Here is a 15476-nt window from a genome sequence, read left to right as displayed (position 1 = left end):
TAGATAATAATCACAACTGATTTATTTTACATATAATAAATCTCTTCCTATTCCCTGCAAAGAAATGTTGTATTAGAACCTAAAGTCTTGTAGGAGTTTTTTTCCCCTTTGAGAAGAACCCTGACTATTTCTGAGCATATTAGTCACTGGAGATGGATATATGTCCCTGCAAGAAAACTCTACTGCCTATAAAAATCCTGTGATGCAGCCTGTCTCCCACTCTGGACATTATTCCAACTGGTCCAATAGGACAAAATTCTATGGGATTTATAGATTCCCCAGGAACTGACTCTGGATTTAGCCTGGGAGAGGAGTGAAACCTTATGTGAATTTTTAACCAGGCCTTGAAAGGATGCTGGTTGTGGCCTAAGAGTACCAGAACCTAAATTTAACTTTTGCTGTAATCCGGAATAAACTGTGGATGCAGCCCATGGAGAAGCTGGAGATGAACTGGAGTTCTGAACTCCTCATGAAAGAGGAACTGGCTTCAGAACTGATACAAAACATGCATGAAGTAGATACCCATTTCAAACTGGACTGGAGAGTGAGGAAAAAGGCCTCTCACCTGCCCAAATACTTGAAAACCCTCTTCAGAAACAAACAAACTAAAAAAAAAACAAAGAAAAGAAAACAAAGAGACAAACAGAAGGAGCGCGAGGCTGGGGGTGTGCTGTGGGAAAGAGGTACTCACTTAGTAATGCAGGGTTGCTGAACCGCCAGGCCTCGTTGTAGGTCGTGTACTGAGGGTGGCTGTAGGGGTTCCCTGAAAACTCGCTCCCTGGAAGAAACCGAGGAAGGTGTGAAATACAGTTGGGAATAAAGATTTACATCTGCTGTTCCATCAGACCAGTGTTCATGCTGAATCCGTTTACCAGCAGGAAAACTGGTGTATGTAGCTTCTTTGTCTAGCTGGTACTCTGCCCTTAAAGTCACTGCAGTGCAAAGCTGCAAAGGTTCAGTGCAAAGTTGCTTACCCATACCATTAATCATCACAAGACTGACCGCTTCACAATAAAAAAATCTGTTCAAATTCAATAATACAAATAAATTATTAAAGTGGGGTTTTTTAGTTTCCTTATTTTTCATTGCCTTCTGTCTTCCAATTCTCAAGCTGCAATAGGACTGCATATGCAAGCTTTTTATGCACCTAATTATCAGCTTTCCTATGAATAACATCTAAGGTTCTTCAGTAGTGCCAAGACATCAGGCATGGAAGGTTGATAGGACAAGCTCACAAGAAACTCTTTGGAACTAGCAGTGCTATTGATGGCAATATGTTTTGTTATTAGGGTACTGAGGGTGATGGCATATTTTTGAAGAGTATCATTCATTTTTGGAAATGTTCTGGGTAGGCTATATATAAAACAAAATGGAAAACACATGAATCACCTTCTTTCTTACTCTGGATGATGGTATTAGTCGGAAAAGTGATTCATACATGATTAACCTCTCTTTTATGCTTAGTTAGTGAGTTATAGAGAAAATTTGCTGCATTCTAGCTCTGGAAAATAATTTTCTAATGATTAGCACTTTAGGTACTGTGCTGAACCTGAAAGACAAGTTGAGCTACAGCTCCCCTTTTCACATTAGTAAAATGGGCCCAAACCAAAATACTTCCAAGCTTTGTGATCTAGTAAGACTCTGAACCAAGATCTGAATGGTGTAGAGTCCTCTAAAACATTCCGTTTTATTGTACAGAAGGAGCTGAGTCTCCCTGTTTCTTAGAAGGCTGTGCAGGGTGTTTGGTTACTGAAGGGGTATGGTGCTACATTCAAAATAAATAAATCTCCCCCAAACTTAAACATGTATTATTCTATTACGGAAAATCATGGCATGATCTGATCATAAGCTCAATTTAATGTAGTAACAACAGACAACGCCATCTGAAAGGCCTTATGTGCTCAAAAGGCAGTGGAAGAGCAGTGTGAATATTAGCTTCTGGTCTGCCCTATGGCGGAGGTGGGATTGTTACAACAGAAGTGTTTGAAAAACACCTGGCTGTTCCTGCTAGATACCAAGGAACCGGAAGAGAAGGTAATGCGAGATGGGATGGATGCCTGTGATACAATTACCAAAGACTGTCAATTAATTATGGCATAATCTCTGCAAATCTCCTCTCACTGGAGTGTTAAAGCCGACACCACAGATTCTCAGATGGCAGAAATGAAGTCTGTTCAAGTTAGGGGATTTGTACTGCTTTAAACTTAAGGAGAATATTTCCAGCAAGGTTTTTAAAAGGTACTCAGGGTGATAACCAAAGTAGTCAGTGCAAAAATGAGTATGAATCAAACCAAATCATCATCCAAAGGTATTTTAGTCAGTAGCTATATTTACAGTAGCTTTTAGTTTCAGCATAAAACCTCATTTTGTGTGAGAGATCTTGCTAACTACTGTTTTAATGATAATAACTCAGCATAATTCCATAGCTAGAAACATCTTGCATCAAAAATCCTGACAACTAGCCGGGAAGGAATAGGTGAAACCTACTAAGATGACCATGCAAGGCACAGTCCAGATTCTTCTCTACTGAATTATCTGTGGAATATACTGGAATGAGTTTGCCTCCCAAAGAATGAGAAAAAAAACTATTCACATGAGAATTTCTCCTTTTGAAGTGCTTCATGTAACATCACTTCACTGTATGGAGAGATATTGTTCTGATATTTCAACACTTTTCTCTCACCCCCTCCTGAGCTGACACCCTAAACTGTTTATAGTGTTCCTAAAGCACGGGTTAAGCACAGGAGAAAGAGCCACAGCTATGAAGCACTGGGGAGGAGGCAGGGCAGCCACTGGAAACAGTGTTTATTGACGAGGAGTGAAAGCATGCATGCAGCAGGATAATGAGCTTTTGAGCTCAACTGTGACCAAGAGGAACTGAGCTATCGCCTTCCCCGATCACTAATGAAACAAGTGTAATTTCCTCATCAACATTGGATTCTGTTTAACGACTCCCTGCCGCTGCTGTCCCCGGCCCTCTGCAGGCTCCGCACTGCTCTGTGTGTACTGCAGTTCCTTCAGTGGATGCTCATTTCACTAAAACAGTTTGCAGAAACTTGATGTCCTTTCTGGGAAAGAGGAAAAATTGAGACATGGATCAAAGGTATTCTGTTACCTTTGTAGGAAACTTCTCTGAGATCTGTAGGTTAAGTGTAGCCCAATACCTGATTCATCTTTCTGTGAGTGACTAAGCCCTGCTTTTTCAAGTGTGTGCTCAGGACCTCTGGCTTTCATCCATGTTTACAGCTCGAGACCTGAAGTCACAGGAAAGGTAAATGCAGTATATGTATCTTGTCACGTCATCTGCATAAACCTAAGAGATGTGCATTTGCTGGCCATGTTGCGTGAATGTAGGAGGAGACAAGCTCTTCTCTAGACTATACAAGTAGAAGTCTAGTTGGTTGTCATGGGTAGAACATAGCCTTGATTATTAGCACTGGTTAAACAATCTTCTCAGAAACAGTTTTCCACTGGAAAATGCTGTCTCATTGAAATGGAAATGTTTTGCTTGAGCTTGTCAGCTTCAATAGAGTTTTGGAAGGAAAAGTTCTGAAATTATTGCAAATTGAAAAAAAGTATTATGTTTCAACTTTCTTGTTTTGTTTTATTTTGCCTTTCTCATCTCATTTAATTTCCTTTCAATTCTTTCATTATTTTAATATGTCTTGACATCTAGTACATGTTGATGTTATTGAAATGTTTCATCTTGATGTTTGCAAATTGAACTGTTGCAAGATTCTGACTCCTCATACCAATGCAAGATAAAAGCAAATATCAAGGAATCAGAATTTTGCATGGGTTAGAAATCTGGTTTCTGAACAGCTGTGTGTTTAGCTCTGCACCTTTGTTTAGAGAAGACAGAGCCTCTTTGTCATATTGGCTCATATCCGAACAATAGGTTTGTTTGGATGTTAGTACGTTTCTTAAAGATACTTCCTAAGTAGTCATCTTGCCAGCTCCTTGTTTCCAGTGTAGTTAGAGCACTGACCTCTGAACTTTCTTGGCCTGAGGGCACATAACAAACCCTTGGCACCTTTGTATTTGATTGTTCAAACTGGACTTGTAACAGAGGTTGCAAGTCAGCACAGAGGATCGATCTCAGGAGGCCTATATTCTGTGCAATCTGTGCTCAGGGAATCTTTACTATTACTTGGCATCTGTATTTAAATCTTATTGGTTTAGTCCTCTAATACAGAAACGATGAGGCATGAAGTGAGCCTAGCAGGTGGCAGGTTCAGAACAAATAAGGGAGATAGTTTTCACAAAATATGTAGTTAAGCTACGGAACTTCTTGCCATAGGTTTCTATGCATGTTAAAGGCTTATATTTATATTAAAGGCTCAGGAGACATGTTTTACATTTGTGGAGGGAAAATCTATCAAGGATTTAATATTAAATAGAAAGATACTAAATCTGGTTTAGAAAGTCTCTTAGCTGCAGTGTGGAGGCTGGGAGATCTTTCGAGAAAGTACCAATACATGCTTGCTCTACTCTTACACCCTTCCACATACTTCCCCTGTTGGCCCCTGACACGGAGTAGTGGCTGCAGAGATCTGCAGTGTGACCCATTAAAGCCAAGTCTTCTGTTTCTTCCCAGGAAGCCTCTTTATCTCCATCTTGTTGGCTTCAGTCACATTAGAAGACAGGAAGAGAAGGGCTTCCTGGCTGGGTCTGATCAGTGGGATATGACTGAAACAGCCAGAACCTGATGCTCTGTTGAAAGATGCAGTAACTACTGTGGGATGCCCAAATAGGCCACTGGAAAAACTTCCTCTGATTGAATGTTGACATCAGATTTAAAGTAAAGATATCCATTTGACTGGAATAATTTTTTTAACTTTTAAGTATAACTTAACTTTTTTCTGTATAATTCTGTTCCTTTTCTTTTGGGGGATATTGCTGGGCATTTTTTGGGACTGTCTTATAGATAAGCAGCCTCCACATCAAGGAGCTGGAATACCCTATTTTTGGATAAGTGACCCCTGATAATTGCGGTCTTAAAGTTTTTGTCCCAGTTCAGAAGTCAGTATCATCCTTGTGATGAGGACATTAAACATACATAGCAATCACTGAACAGTCTCTATTCAAAGAGCCAGCTATTTTGGTATTATTAGTAATTTCTATATGCTGTGACCTCCTAAGTGTTTTGACCATTAACTGATCTACATATTGTTAACTGAATATACCTACTGTTACTGGGGGGAGTGGTGTGGGGGGGTGTTAATTGATTTTATATTGTCTTAGTGGTTCTCTGATTCTGAAGCCAAACCATCTCCCTGAATAATTTAGTGTAGGTCATGCCCTAAAATTTGCCACTGGAGCAGGTTGCCCAGAGTAATTGTGGATACCCAATCCCTGAAAGTGTTCAGTCATGCTGAATGGGGCTTTGCACCACCTGTAAAGATGTCCCTGCCCATGACAGGGGGGTTGGAACTAGGTGACCTTTAAGGTCCCTTTCAACTCAAGCCATTCTATGATCTGTCACTTAAAGATGTTCAGACTTTGACCTGAAAACATTTCCTATCAGTTGTATTTTCACTGAAGTTAATGTTCATTTAGCTGGGTGTTCCGAGATCTGGATGAGGGTTAAGTTAGGCTTTCCACTCATAAGCCCTGGAAAATCATATGATAGTAATTTAAGAGCTTTCTGTCCTCAACTTGTTTCTTCTTTGGTTCTGGACTCATCCCTTCAGAAGCAGAGGTTGCAGAATGGGCTGTGCATCTGCCCCGTAACCGTCACGACTCACAGCCATGGCCCATAACAAGCAGAAATTAGTGGCAGATGAGTTCTGAGTTCTGAGCTACCAGGTCTGAGAAAAAATCCTGCCTCTTCATTTATCTACTGGGGACAACTGTCATCAGAGGAGAGTGGGTAATAGAGCCTGAGGTAATGAACTCTTCAATTGTCCTAGAGTTAATGGTCTTCTCTTCTTCTGAAAGAGTGGGAGAATCCATATACTGAGATAAGGTATTTCTCCAAAGCATTGCGTAGCAAAGAAACAGTTTGTCTTTGGATGTAGGAGTAGGTTGATAGTTTCTTGGATTGGAGGCACTATCTTACAAACAGGAGGCGGGTAAGTAGTTGGTTGTTAGAAGTGAATAGTTAGTTTCTCCTGAAATGCTGTTAATCATTGCTGAGTTCTTAGTAAATTTAAGCTATATAGACAGTAGATCTTCAAATACTGCAGGTATTAAATTACCATTGATAATATTCAGCTTGATGCCATGGCTTTAGGCATAAGGTGAGTTGTTACCCTAAGTTAGTGAATAGGTGAGTATCTTGAGCCATGAGCAGTACAAAATAATCTGCATAGGTCATTGGAAAATAATTATATTAGTTAATGAATACTAGAGTTAATTAATTACCAATTAATTGCCACAGGTTATAGCTAGCTAGCTGCCCATAGCAGCAGTGAATCAGTTACTAGGGGGAAAGAGATACATTACAAAAAGGGTTGTTAGCTACATTGGTTATAGGTAACTGATGGTTTCTTTATGAAAAGAATAGTGCTTCATGTCAGCAAAGCAATAGCCAAGCCAGCTGTGAAAACTCTCACAATGCTGGTAACAGTTCAAACATGTGTGCACCATTACCGAGGGTTGGCACTGACTTACCAGGAACCATTCCTGCAAGAGTTGATGTTGGGTAGCTGCCTTGTCCTGTTGGGGGAACATGGGGTGGGTAGCCAGGCAAGGTGGTGCTTGCCATATCACGACCTGAAAAGGGAGAGAATCGGGACAGGTGATCAATATGGATAAGATCTTTAAATATTGATTTGGTATCACCTTTTGTCCCACTGTCACATGACTTGATAGGCAACTACTGCACCCCCTTCTCTTACACGAGTTCTGTCCACCCACTGAAAATTCTGGGTGAAAATTGGGGCACTTTTGATCTTGCACTGTAAGGATGGATATTAAAACTTAGCTTTGATGAGGCTCAAAAGAATTTGGTTTGTTTCATAGATTTTGGATCTATTTTAACTAAATCAAAATGGCCCTGATCTGCACAGAGAATGGCAGCATATTCATTGCCAGAGTAGCTGAGGTCCCAAATATATGCAGTGGATGCAGTTCCAAAACTGTGGTGATGTTGCTTTAGGGCGTGATCAATGTGCAAGGCACTGGGAAGTGATCCAAGAGTTTTCTGTGCCTATTTCTCTTCCCACCTTTGCCATTCACCTGCTGATGGTTTTAAGAAAGTCACTTTACCTCTCTGTGCTTCTTTTTATGCTGCAAACTCTTTGGTGCAAGGGCACACTTTTAGTACATTTGCACAGTGCTTAGCATGAGACCAGTACTGGTTGGACTCCTTCCAGGTGCTGGTGTACTACATGTAATAATAGGATCATGCAAATTAGTTTGAGTCCCACTTCTTTTTTATCACAGGTACAAGTTTTTGTTTGTAATACTTAAAGCTGTGATTTCTTTTCACCACCAAAGTAGTAAAGAGGGGTGTGGACTGGGTGAATGATTATAGTTTATTTTTCCTCTCTTAGGAAGTGCAGCTGGGGGCTTCTTGGTTGATGCCAGAGGCATTTCCTCATTTGGACTGGTTAGCCTGAAAATGGGCCAGCCAGAAGGGCATTTGCTGTTAGCGCTTATTGCATTTAAATGAACTAAAATAATCTCAGAAGCTGCTGGGAGTTTCAAGCCAAAGCAAAACAAAACAAACAAAGAAAAACAAAACAAAACAAAACGCTAAATAAATTAAGATAATCTTTCCCCCACAGCTGCTGAGAGATTTACAACTCAACCTCCAACACTGCCTACTGAGATGTCAGCCTCTTCCAGGCATCTAAAGCCTTTCACATTCCCTAGATGAACTGTAGCTCACCAAGAAGTTTGTGCCATTTGTTGTTCTTTTGTTAAATTTTGTCTCTCCTGTCTGTTCTAACTGGAGGGCAAGAGTCTGATTCGCCTTTAGGAGTGACAGGTTAAATATAGCCCGTTAACACCACTGGAGTCACTGGAAGAGTGCTGGGATATGCCAGTGAAAGAAGAAGCAGCACTGGTTTAGCTCTACTACCAGCAGAATGGTAACCGATAAAAGCAGGCCCTGGAACAAGCATGAACCTTGGCTGAGGAATCAGAAATAATTAACAGTTACAAGGCAAAGCAAAAACTAATAAGCATGGAACATTAACCTGAAGGGAGGAAGTTTCTCTGGGATGAGGTAGGATAACCTAGTGTCATTGCTTTCACAGGTCTTGACTAAAGATTACTGAGGTGATTTACTCAAGAAAACAGAAATGAGAGTTCATTCTTTCTCCCTGAAGAGGTTCCTGATCAGTGGCTGATGTTCCTAGCTAACGTCCTCTTAGACAACAGCTGAGCCGTTTTCCAGCCACTCCCCAATACCAATAAAAATAAATACATAATGTATCAGGGATTAATATTCTACACTCTTTTACTCTTTTATCACCATTACTTCTTCAGTGATTTGTAGCTGCATGTTAAGCAGTATGAATAACACCTAGTAGATGTAGTTATTTTTTTTCTCACTTTGGTTTAAGGAAAGAAATTTTTATGCTTAAAATTCTTGTTCTTTTGGTTTCATTTGTTGACTAGCCTGAGAAATAACAACAAGTGATGAGTGAGAAAACAGTATCATTGAAAAGTTAGAGATAACATTATGTAGCTGCAAGCAAAATTTATTCATTTTGACACTTCCATTCATGTGGGAACACATATACACTCACTCTGCTACTTGATGTGTGCACATATGCCCCTGTGTTTTTATTCAGGCATGAGCACACAGAGGTTGATGTTTAAAACTGAGCATGGAAAATTTGTTGGGAAGTGATCATCTGTCAAAATCCCAGTCTTGAAAAAGAAGATAACAAACAAGTACTGTATCAGTAACAACAGTAAGAGTCTCACAGAGAAACTCTTAAAATGCTGTTACATACAAACAGGCCCCTTCCATAACATCCTCTCATTACAAACAGGTAGACAGGATTATTAAATTCTTGTACTGCAGGGCTATGGTAAAGCTAGCTCATAACACGCTTCCAACTCCAGCCATTCTTCTCCTGCAAGAACTGTCTGAGTGAGGAACAGCACCTGAATCACTGTGACATTGTTTGCGCTTTTGAACACTTTGTACCATGTCTATCTCCCTATAAGAGTCCTAAGGCAAGTGCCTCTCAAGAAACACAGCACCTTCTAGGCTAGAGGATGGTCATATATGACAGTATCCCCAGATATCTGTAATGTTGTAGAGAGTCGAGAGACTTCTTGGCTTAGGAAGTGCCCAGAACTCAGAGGCTCTTACTGGCTGCAGTAAGGTAGGACCAAGACAGTGTTATGAACACAAGTCTTCTCTGCTGTTACTTGCTGTTTTCCTACATGGAGGTTTACAAATGGAAATCTCACATGACAAGACAAAGGAAGGATATTAAGTCAAAAAAGAAAAATAATATAGGAACATGAAGGAGGCGGAGGTAAGATATGTTTCTTGAGTATTAGGAACTGTGGTCTGCACTAAGACTTGTCTGTTCTGAAAGAGCCCAGATTACATCCTTTGAAAAATGCTCAGTGGTCACCTAAAATGATACCCACTATTTCACCCAAGTCCCCCCTGGGATTCTGCAGCAATGTTGCTTCAGTCACCTTCTCAGGAGTTTCCCTTACTACCTACCTGAAACTTGACCTTCCACCCCATCTTCCCCTCCTGCCTGCTGCTCATAAGTGCTGCCGTCTTCTGCAGCCTATTTCTTCACTCCTGCTCTTCCCTTGAAGGCCACCTATCTCAGCTCTGTATTCTTTCGACTGTAAAACATAGTCTCTCACACATCCTTCCTGCTCTTGACATTCAGACATGATGCTGGGTTTCTTAACTGCTTGGTCTGCTGTGTGAAGGCACCAGCTCACACTGACACTCCCAAAACCGGTGACTCAAATGCTGCTCACAGCATGGCTATGGCAGTGCTCACCAATGTCTATCTGACTTAGTAGCTACAACCCATGATGAACAACCCAGACAGGCCTGGAGGTGGCTGGGATCTTCACGCTGCTATCATCTGCCTTGGGCTAGCACACAGTGTGCTGCGCCTGCAGTACTCAAGGTATTGAGTGCTCAGGGTATTGGATGGCTAATTGAGGCAACACAGGATGTTTTGCTGAATGTGAAATTCTATACTAAGTCCCAAGCCCAATCCAACTGGGACACCCAGTCACTTCTAGGTAGTTAGAGCTTCTTTTCCCGTTTTGCTCTAAAAATGAAGGACAGGCATGAAAACTTTCTGATTCTTCATGGAGCTGAAAACATATGCTGCGTATGCAGACCTAGAACATGGTTGCTCTGGTTCCCACTTGCACTCAAAGAGCTTGCAGCATTTACTGGCCTCCCCGTCAGACGAAACTGAACCCCTTGCCTACAGCATCCCCACTCAGTTCGTGGCCAAGGCCGGTTACCTGCTATCAGAGGCTGGCTGCTGGACTGCCCAAAGTGGGCACCATGATGAAGGAAGGCACTGTAGCAAGGCGTGGACGCATCGTCTGAAAGGGCCATGTGGAAGGGCTGAAGATCAGCCTGCCCAGAGCCGACCGGCGTGGTGGGGGTGAAAGGGGTGAGAGAGGCTCCATGAGGCTCTTGCTTTATACTGAGGGGAGAGGAGAGGTTTTCTGTGGTAGGGTAAGGGATGGACACAGACAGACAAAGGGAACAGGGGAAGGAAGAGGAGGGTGGGGAAGGGAGGAGAGGAAGAACAAAATGGGTAAATGAAAATGGAGTGGTTAAAATCTACAGGGAAATTAATTTTAAAACAAAAACAAAAATAAAAAGGCTAGGAGTAGATCAGAGGAGCCAGTGCTGAGACAACAGCAGTTAATGTGCCTGGGGGCTAGGCTCGGACTGCAGGAATGCCTCTGCAGGGCAGCAGGAGATGAGGGGAATGGAGTGCAGTGGCAGAGGGGAGGAATGGGAGGCAGGAAGAGGAGAGGTGAGGGAGGGAACATGCAGGAGAGGGAGGACAGGAAGAAGCATAGGATTGGGAAGAAGAACGCTCTGAAGCTTTTGTGCTCCCTTTCCTGCTGCTTTTTCTTGCTGGCCAAGGGCATATGAAGATGCTACACTTACACAGTTGGGCCCAAGGAATTACACTGCTTTTTCTCTTCGAACCCAAGGTAACCTTCCTCAGGAGAGCAGTCTTGCTATAAGCATCTATTAAACAGATTGCTGGGTTTAATGGCCAAAGCTTCTCAAGCCAAATTTCATAAAAGTTTGACAAAAATGGTATAGCTAGAGTTCGAGGAGGTTAAAATACAAATGGGACTGTGCAATTAATAGACAGATGGATCAATCAATTGATCTTTTTCACAGTGGCACATTTTGGAGATTTAACCATAAAAGCAGTCAGGACTGACTCTGATTATTCCCAGAGAGTAGTTTTGCCAGATAGATACCTTGACAGAGAGACATAATGGAAGAGAGGGAATGTGGGGGACTTATAAAAGGTCTAATTTTCATTGTTGTTTGCATTGGGCCTCCATTTCTGATGTGCAGATTTTCATAGGCACAATAGATTCAGCTTTGCAACTGCTCCTAACTTGGCTGCCAAGTAGGATGTTTGGGAATTGGAGAACTCTGTGACCTAAAGCATGGGTACTCCAGAACACCCACTGTTGTTGTGTCAGCAGTAATAGAGTTCTGTATTTGGACATCTGAAAGCAAAGCATGGATGATGTGATCAGATCAAATCCAAATTATCTAGCAAATCATCCATCCTCAGGTAAACAAATTCAAGCCAATAAATGAAAGCCATCTCTCTGCTGTGATGACAACTATTGCCAATGGCCTATGAAATAAGTTAGTTCTGGTGGTTTTGATTTATACAGAGAAATAGAAATATGACATATAATTAGGTCATAAATCTGACTTCATTAATGTAGAACTGGCTTAATTAATTTTAGGCACCTTGTTGCGAGGCTGTAGTGCTCACCTAGACAATAAAGGGCTGGGCAATTTCTCTCTGCGAATGCTGTTTATCCTGAGACATTTGTTTCCTAAAGATTTGCTACCTGGCAGAAATGATAGTTTGCCATCTGTTTTCTCCTCCAAGTACTTCTAACATGGATGGCCAGCACAGGTCTCTGATCCCCAAGACTTCTTTGCAGGAAAGTTTCAATTAGTTGGGAAGAATCAGTCCTGGACAAAAGGGATACAGTTCCTCAAGTCTCTGGTATGCTAAGTGAGGATTGTAATTTCTTTTCCCTTCTTTGCTAGGAAGCTCTGTTTGGCAAGGACCTTTTGTGGAGGATATGGGGAACAGAAGTTGGAGTATCTGGATTTTGTTGTACAGTTAATTAAAGTCCCCAGAGTAGGCAGCACATCAGCACCCGTCTTCTGCTTTTTACAACCATACACTGTCCTGCTATCCCACTAGTGGAGACTTCATATGCCAGAGCCTGTCTCTGCAGATCGAGAACCCCCCAAGCTATTTTTCTCCTGCATCTTCTCTCATCAGATGGCAAGGAGTGCACAGATTTACTTTCAGACCAGACAGGCAGAGTCATCACCAGCATTCTGGGAGGGCTTGAAGCCTTTATCCAAATAATGTCGATACAAGATAATTTGGATGAAGAGACCTATCTGCAGGCAGAGGGCCAAAAGTTCCCTGGGCTTTCACAGGCTGCAAGTGAAGTGATATTTTTCAAGAAATCCATTTGACAGTGATACGTAAATAAAGTAGGGACACTTCGGTCCTGGGCATTTTCCATACTCCTTTTTCAGCTCTCTTTATTATACAAGAGACAGCAAGTGTGGGGAGCTGCTGAGGAGGAAAGGGCAGAGAGTAAGGTGGACATGGAAGCGTGGGTGGGCAGAAGCAAGAGGTGCTATGGGCAGGGGTTAATCCTGTTTGCACAGCCCCCAGGCACATTGGGTTTCTTAGTCCCTCCCCTGCTTTATTTCTCTTTTAAAGCATGGAATTTTCAGCTATAATCCTTCCTAAACCGCGGCATTTTTCAGGCGCTCTGTGTAAGTGAAACCATAATCTCTGGTAAAACAGACTGCTTAAGCTGCTGTAGCATTAGGCCAATCTGATCCAGCCCCTGGATTTCCGCTCTGCCCAGCCACCACAGAGAGGATTTCAGCCTGAAAGACTGTGTAAAGCCCTTGCAATGGGAACAACAGTGCTAGGCCTTGCCTTGCAAAGCTGGGAAGGGTTAAGGGACCAGGAGCTATTTGTCCCGATGTTGTGAGGCTGTTAAAACCCCTGTCAGACTCACAGTGGAGATGAGCCCAGCCCTCTCTTGAACACATCAAGGCTTATGAAGAAAAATTCCTTGCACCTTCCAGAGGCATCACCACTTACTCAGTGTGTGGGGGGATAAAGAAGTCAACAGTAACATGGCAAAGAGACTTGAACACAATAATGCTAAACACTCTTCTCTCTAAGAATAGTGGAAAGGAGGCAAGGATAAGGTCAGACAGCGAATGATTGCACAACCAAAACTCAGACTTTTATGTGTCTATTTATCTGTCTGTCTATCTTTCCCTCTACACTCTGCAACTGCACAGACATAATTTATATCCCATGTATCTTTACTGATGGATGGCATTTACCATTTTTTACTCCTTTGTTGTCCAACTCTCCACTGACTAAAAGCACCAGAATTCTGTCTCTGGTATAACTCCTGCCACTGCTATGCTGGAATAATTGCCCCAGCAGTGAATTATAGCTCCAAAGCATGTCACTGTATACAAAATCAATTGATTGATCTATCTCTCCACCTGTGAATGGCACAGTCCCATTTTTCATTTTAACCACCTCAAACTTCAGCTGCATCTTTTATGTTTTCAATTTTGATTTTTTCCATTCTCTAATTCTTTCATATTTGTGATGGAGAACTTGCCCCTGCCTATCAGAAGTCCTGCTAATGCCAGCAAGCCGTGGAGCAGTGCCATACTGGCTTGTCTATGTTGTGTTGAGGAGTGTTCCTTTCTAAGGCTCCTTAAGCAAATGCCAAGGTATGTCTTGCTCCTAAGGCTGGAATACCAACCTGTAATCAAATGGGGGGAAATGGAATGAGTTTGCAACCCCTTTCCAAAGCAGCAGAAATCTATTCCTGCCCCAGTCTCCTTTCTTCTTCTAAAAGGCAAGCAGTATCCTTGTTTGTAGGTGACAAAAAAAAAATTGCCCACTGTCATGGTGGGGGAAACTTGAAAGTCAGCAGGGTGGGGATATAGGTGGAAACACAGCAGAGAACAACATTTTGTGCATCACCTACTCCTCTCTTTCTGACTGTACTTGCTTTGTTATGGTTGTTTTTCTTCCCTTCTAACCCTTTCCTCTGTTATTTTAGCAAAGAGCAAGAACTGGTGATCTCTAGCCTAAATTCCCACTGCGAATGAAGGGATTTTGGCCAGGCAGAGTGAGAGGAAGATTCACAGCTTTGGGTTCCTATGGAGACTCATCTCAGCTTTTATCATGCTCTCTCGTGCTGAAGGGAAGGGAAGCGGGGAAGGGGGAGGTTGCAGGACTAGATAAGCTGCTTGTTTTTCATTGCTGGCTTCCTGGAGGATAAGCTATCTGCATCCAGTGCTCCTTTTCATTACAGTACACAAAGAATACCAAGATGGCACATCCATGCATGAGGGATGGCTTTTACACACCCACTCAACACTGCTTACCATTTTGACAATGTTTCCTGTTCTTCGTCTTTTCCTGAGGTCTCAATCAAATATTTGTATGACCCCAGTGCCCCACCCTTTAGAACCCATATCCTTACAGCATCACTTAGGGGTCACTCATTTATCTGTGAGGAACTGAGCCCAGAGAAGAATATTCAAGTTCGTGTAGGAACCCTGTGCCAAAGCTGAATCTTATCTCAGGTGAATTCTATCCTTGTATCCACCTCTGAAACATCTTTTTCTGTATTTGTGTTCTCTATTCCTTCGAAAAGTTTCATTGTGGTAAACAGAATGGGACTGGGTCCTCAGAACTCATGGACTGGTGAGTTTACGCTATAAGCTGTGGAGTCACATCACTTTCTCCTACATGGGAATCTTTCCTCCAGTTCCAAAAGCCATACAAAAGACCAGACATGACTGACACAGCATATTGTTTGCTTTTGCTTACTGTCATGTCAGAAGAACCACTTTTTCTGTTCTTAGTTTCCTAGGTTTTCTGTTGCAAGAGCATTTTGTAAGTTGCACTGAAAATAAAGACTGTCTTCCCTTCTCTGATCATAACAGACCTTTGCAAGAAGAACTTAAAAGTGTGCCAAGATTAGCCTGCTTCTCATTATACCTTTGTCTTCCTACTGACTAGAGAGTGAGCCTTGTGTGTTCAGGTTTATTTTCTGTTTCTGCACACATTAATCCCTGTTCTTAGCCCATTACATTGTTGAGTAAATGTTTGAAGAAACAACCTTGGATTGCTTTTCCCTAAGAGTCAAAGCTGTTGTGACATCATATTCCATGTCAAATTTTGTAATCCATTTACCTTATTTTTTTCATTAAACTGAAT

At 42.0% G+C, this 15476-nt stretch overlaps 1 protein-coding gene and 1 long non-coding RNA gene across 10 annotated transcripts in view; one reads left to right on the top strand and one right to left on the bottom strand.

The window, feature by feature from the left end:
* Positions 1-15476, bottom strand: part of PAX2 (paired box 2) — a 103523-nt gene that overhangs the window by 8168 nt on the left and 79879 nt on the right. For 5 of the 9 annotated variants that reach the window (XM_039554311.1, XM_039554312.1, XM_039554309.1 and 2 more), the window contains exons 8-10: positions 10420-10629; positions 6616-6717; positions 692-778 (exon numbers count right to left, since the gene is read on the bottom strand). In XM_039554311.1, the coding sequence (XP_039410245.1) occupies positions 692-778; positions 6616-6717; positions 10420-10629 (399 nt within the window). Of the gene's footprint in view, positions 1-691; positions 779-6615; positions 6718-10419; positions 10630-15476 lie in introns of those variants that run through there. The other 4 variants (XM_039554314.1, XM_039554313.1, XM_039554315.1 and 1 more) reach the window with 2 other exon arrangements.
* Positions 1-15476, top strand: part of LOC120410229 — a 92429-nt gene that overhangs the window by 17635 nt on the left and 59318 nt on the right. The window lies entirely within an intron of this gene.

This window comes from Corvus cornix, chromosome 6, assembly GCF_000738735.6.
Source record: "Corvus cornix cornix isolate S_Up_H32 chromosome 6, ASM73873v5, whole genome shotgun sequence".
NCBI classification, from domain to species: Eukaryota; Metazoa; Chordata; class Aves; order Passeriformes; family Corvidae; genus Corvus; species Corvus cornix.
The sequence above is the reverse complement of the archived record's forward strand: the minus strand, read 5'-3'. Positions and strand labels throughout refer to the sequence as shown.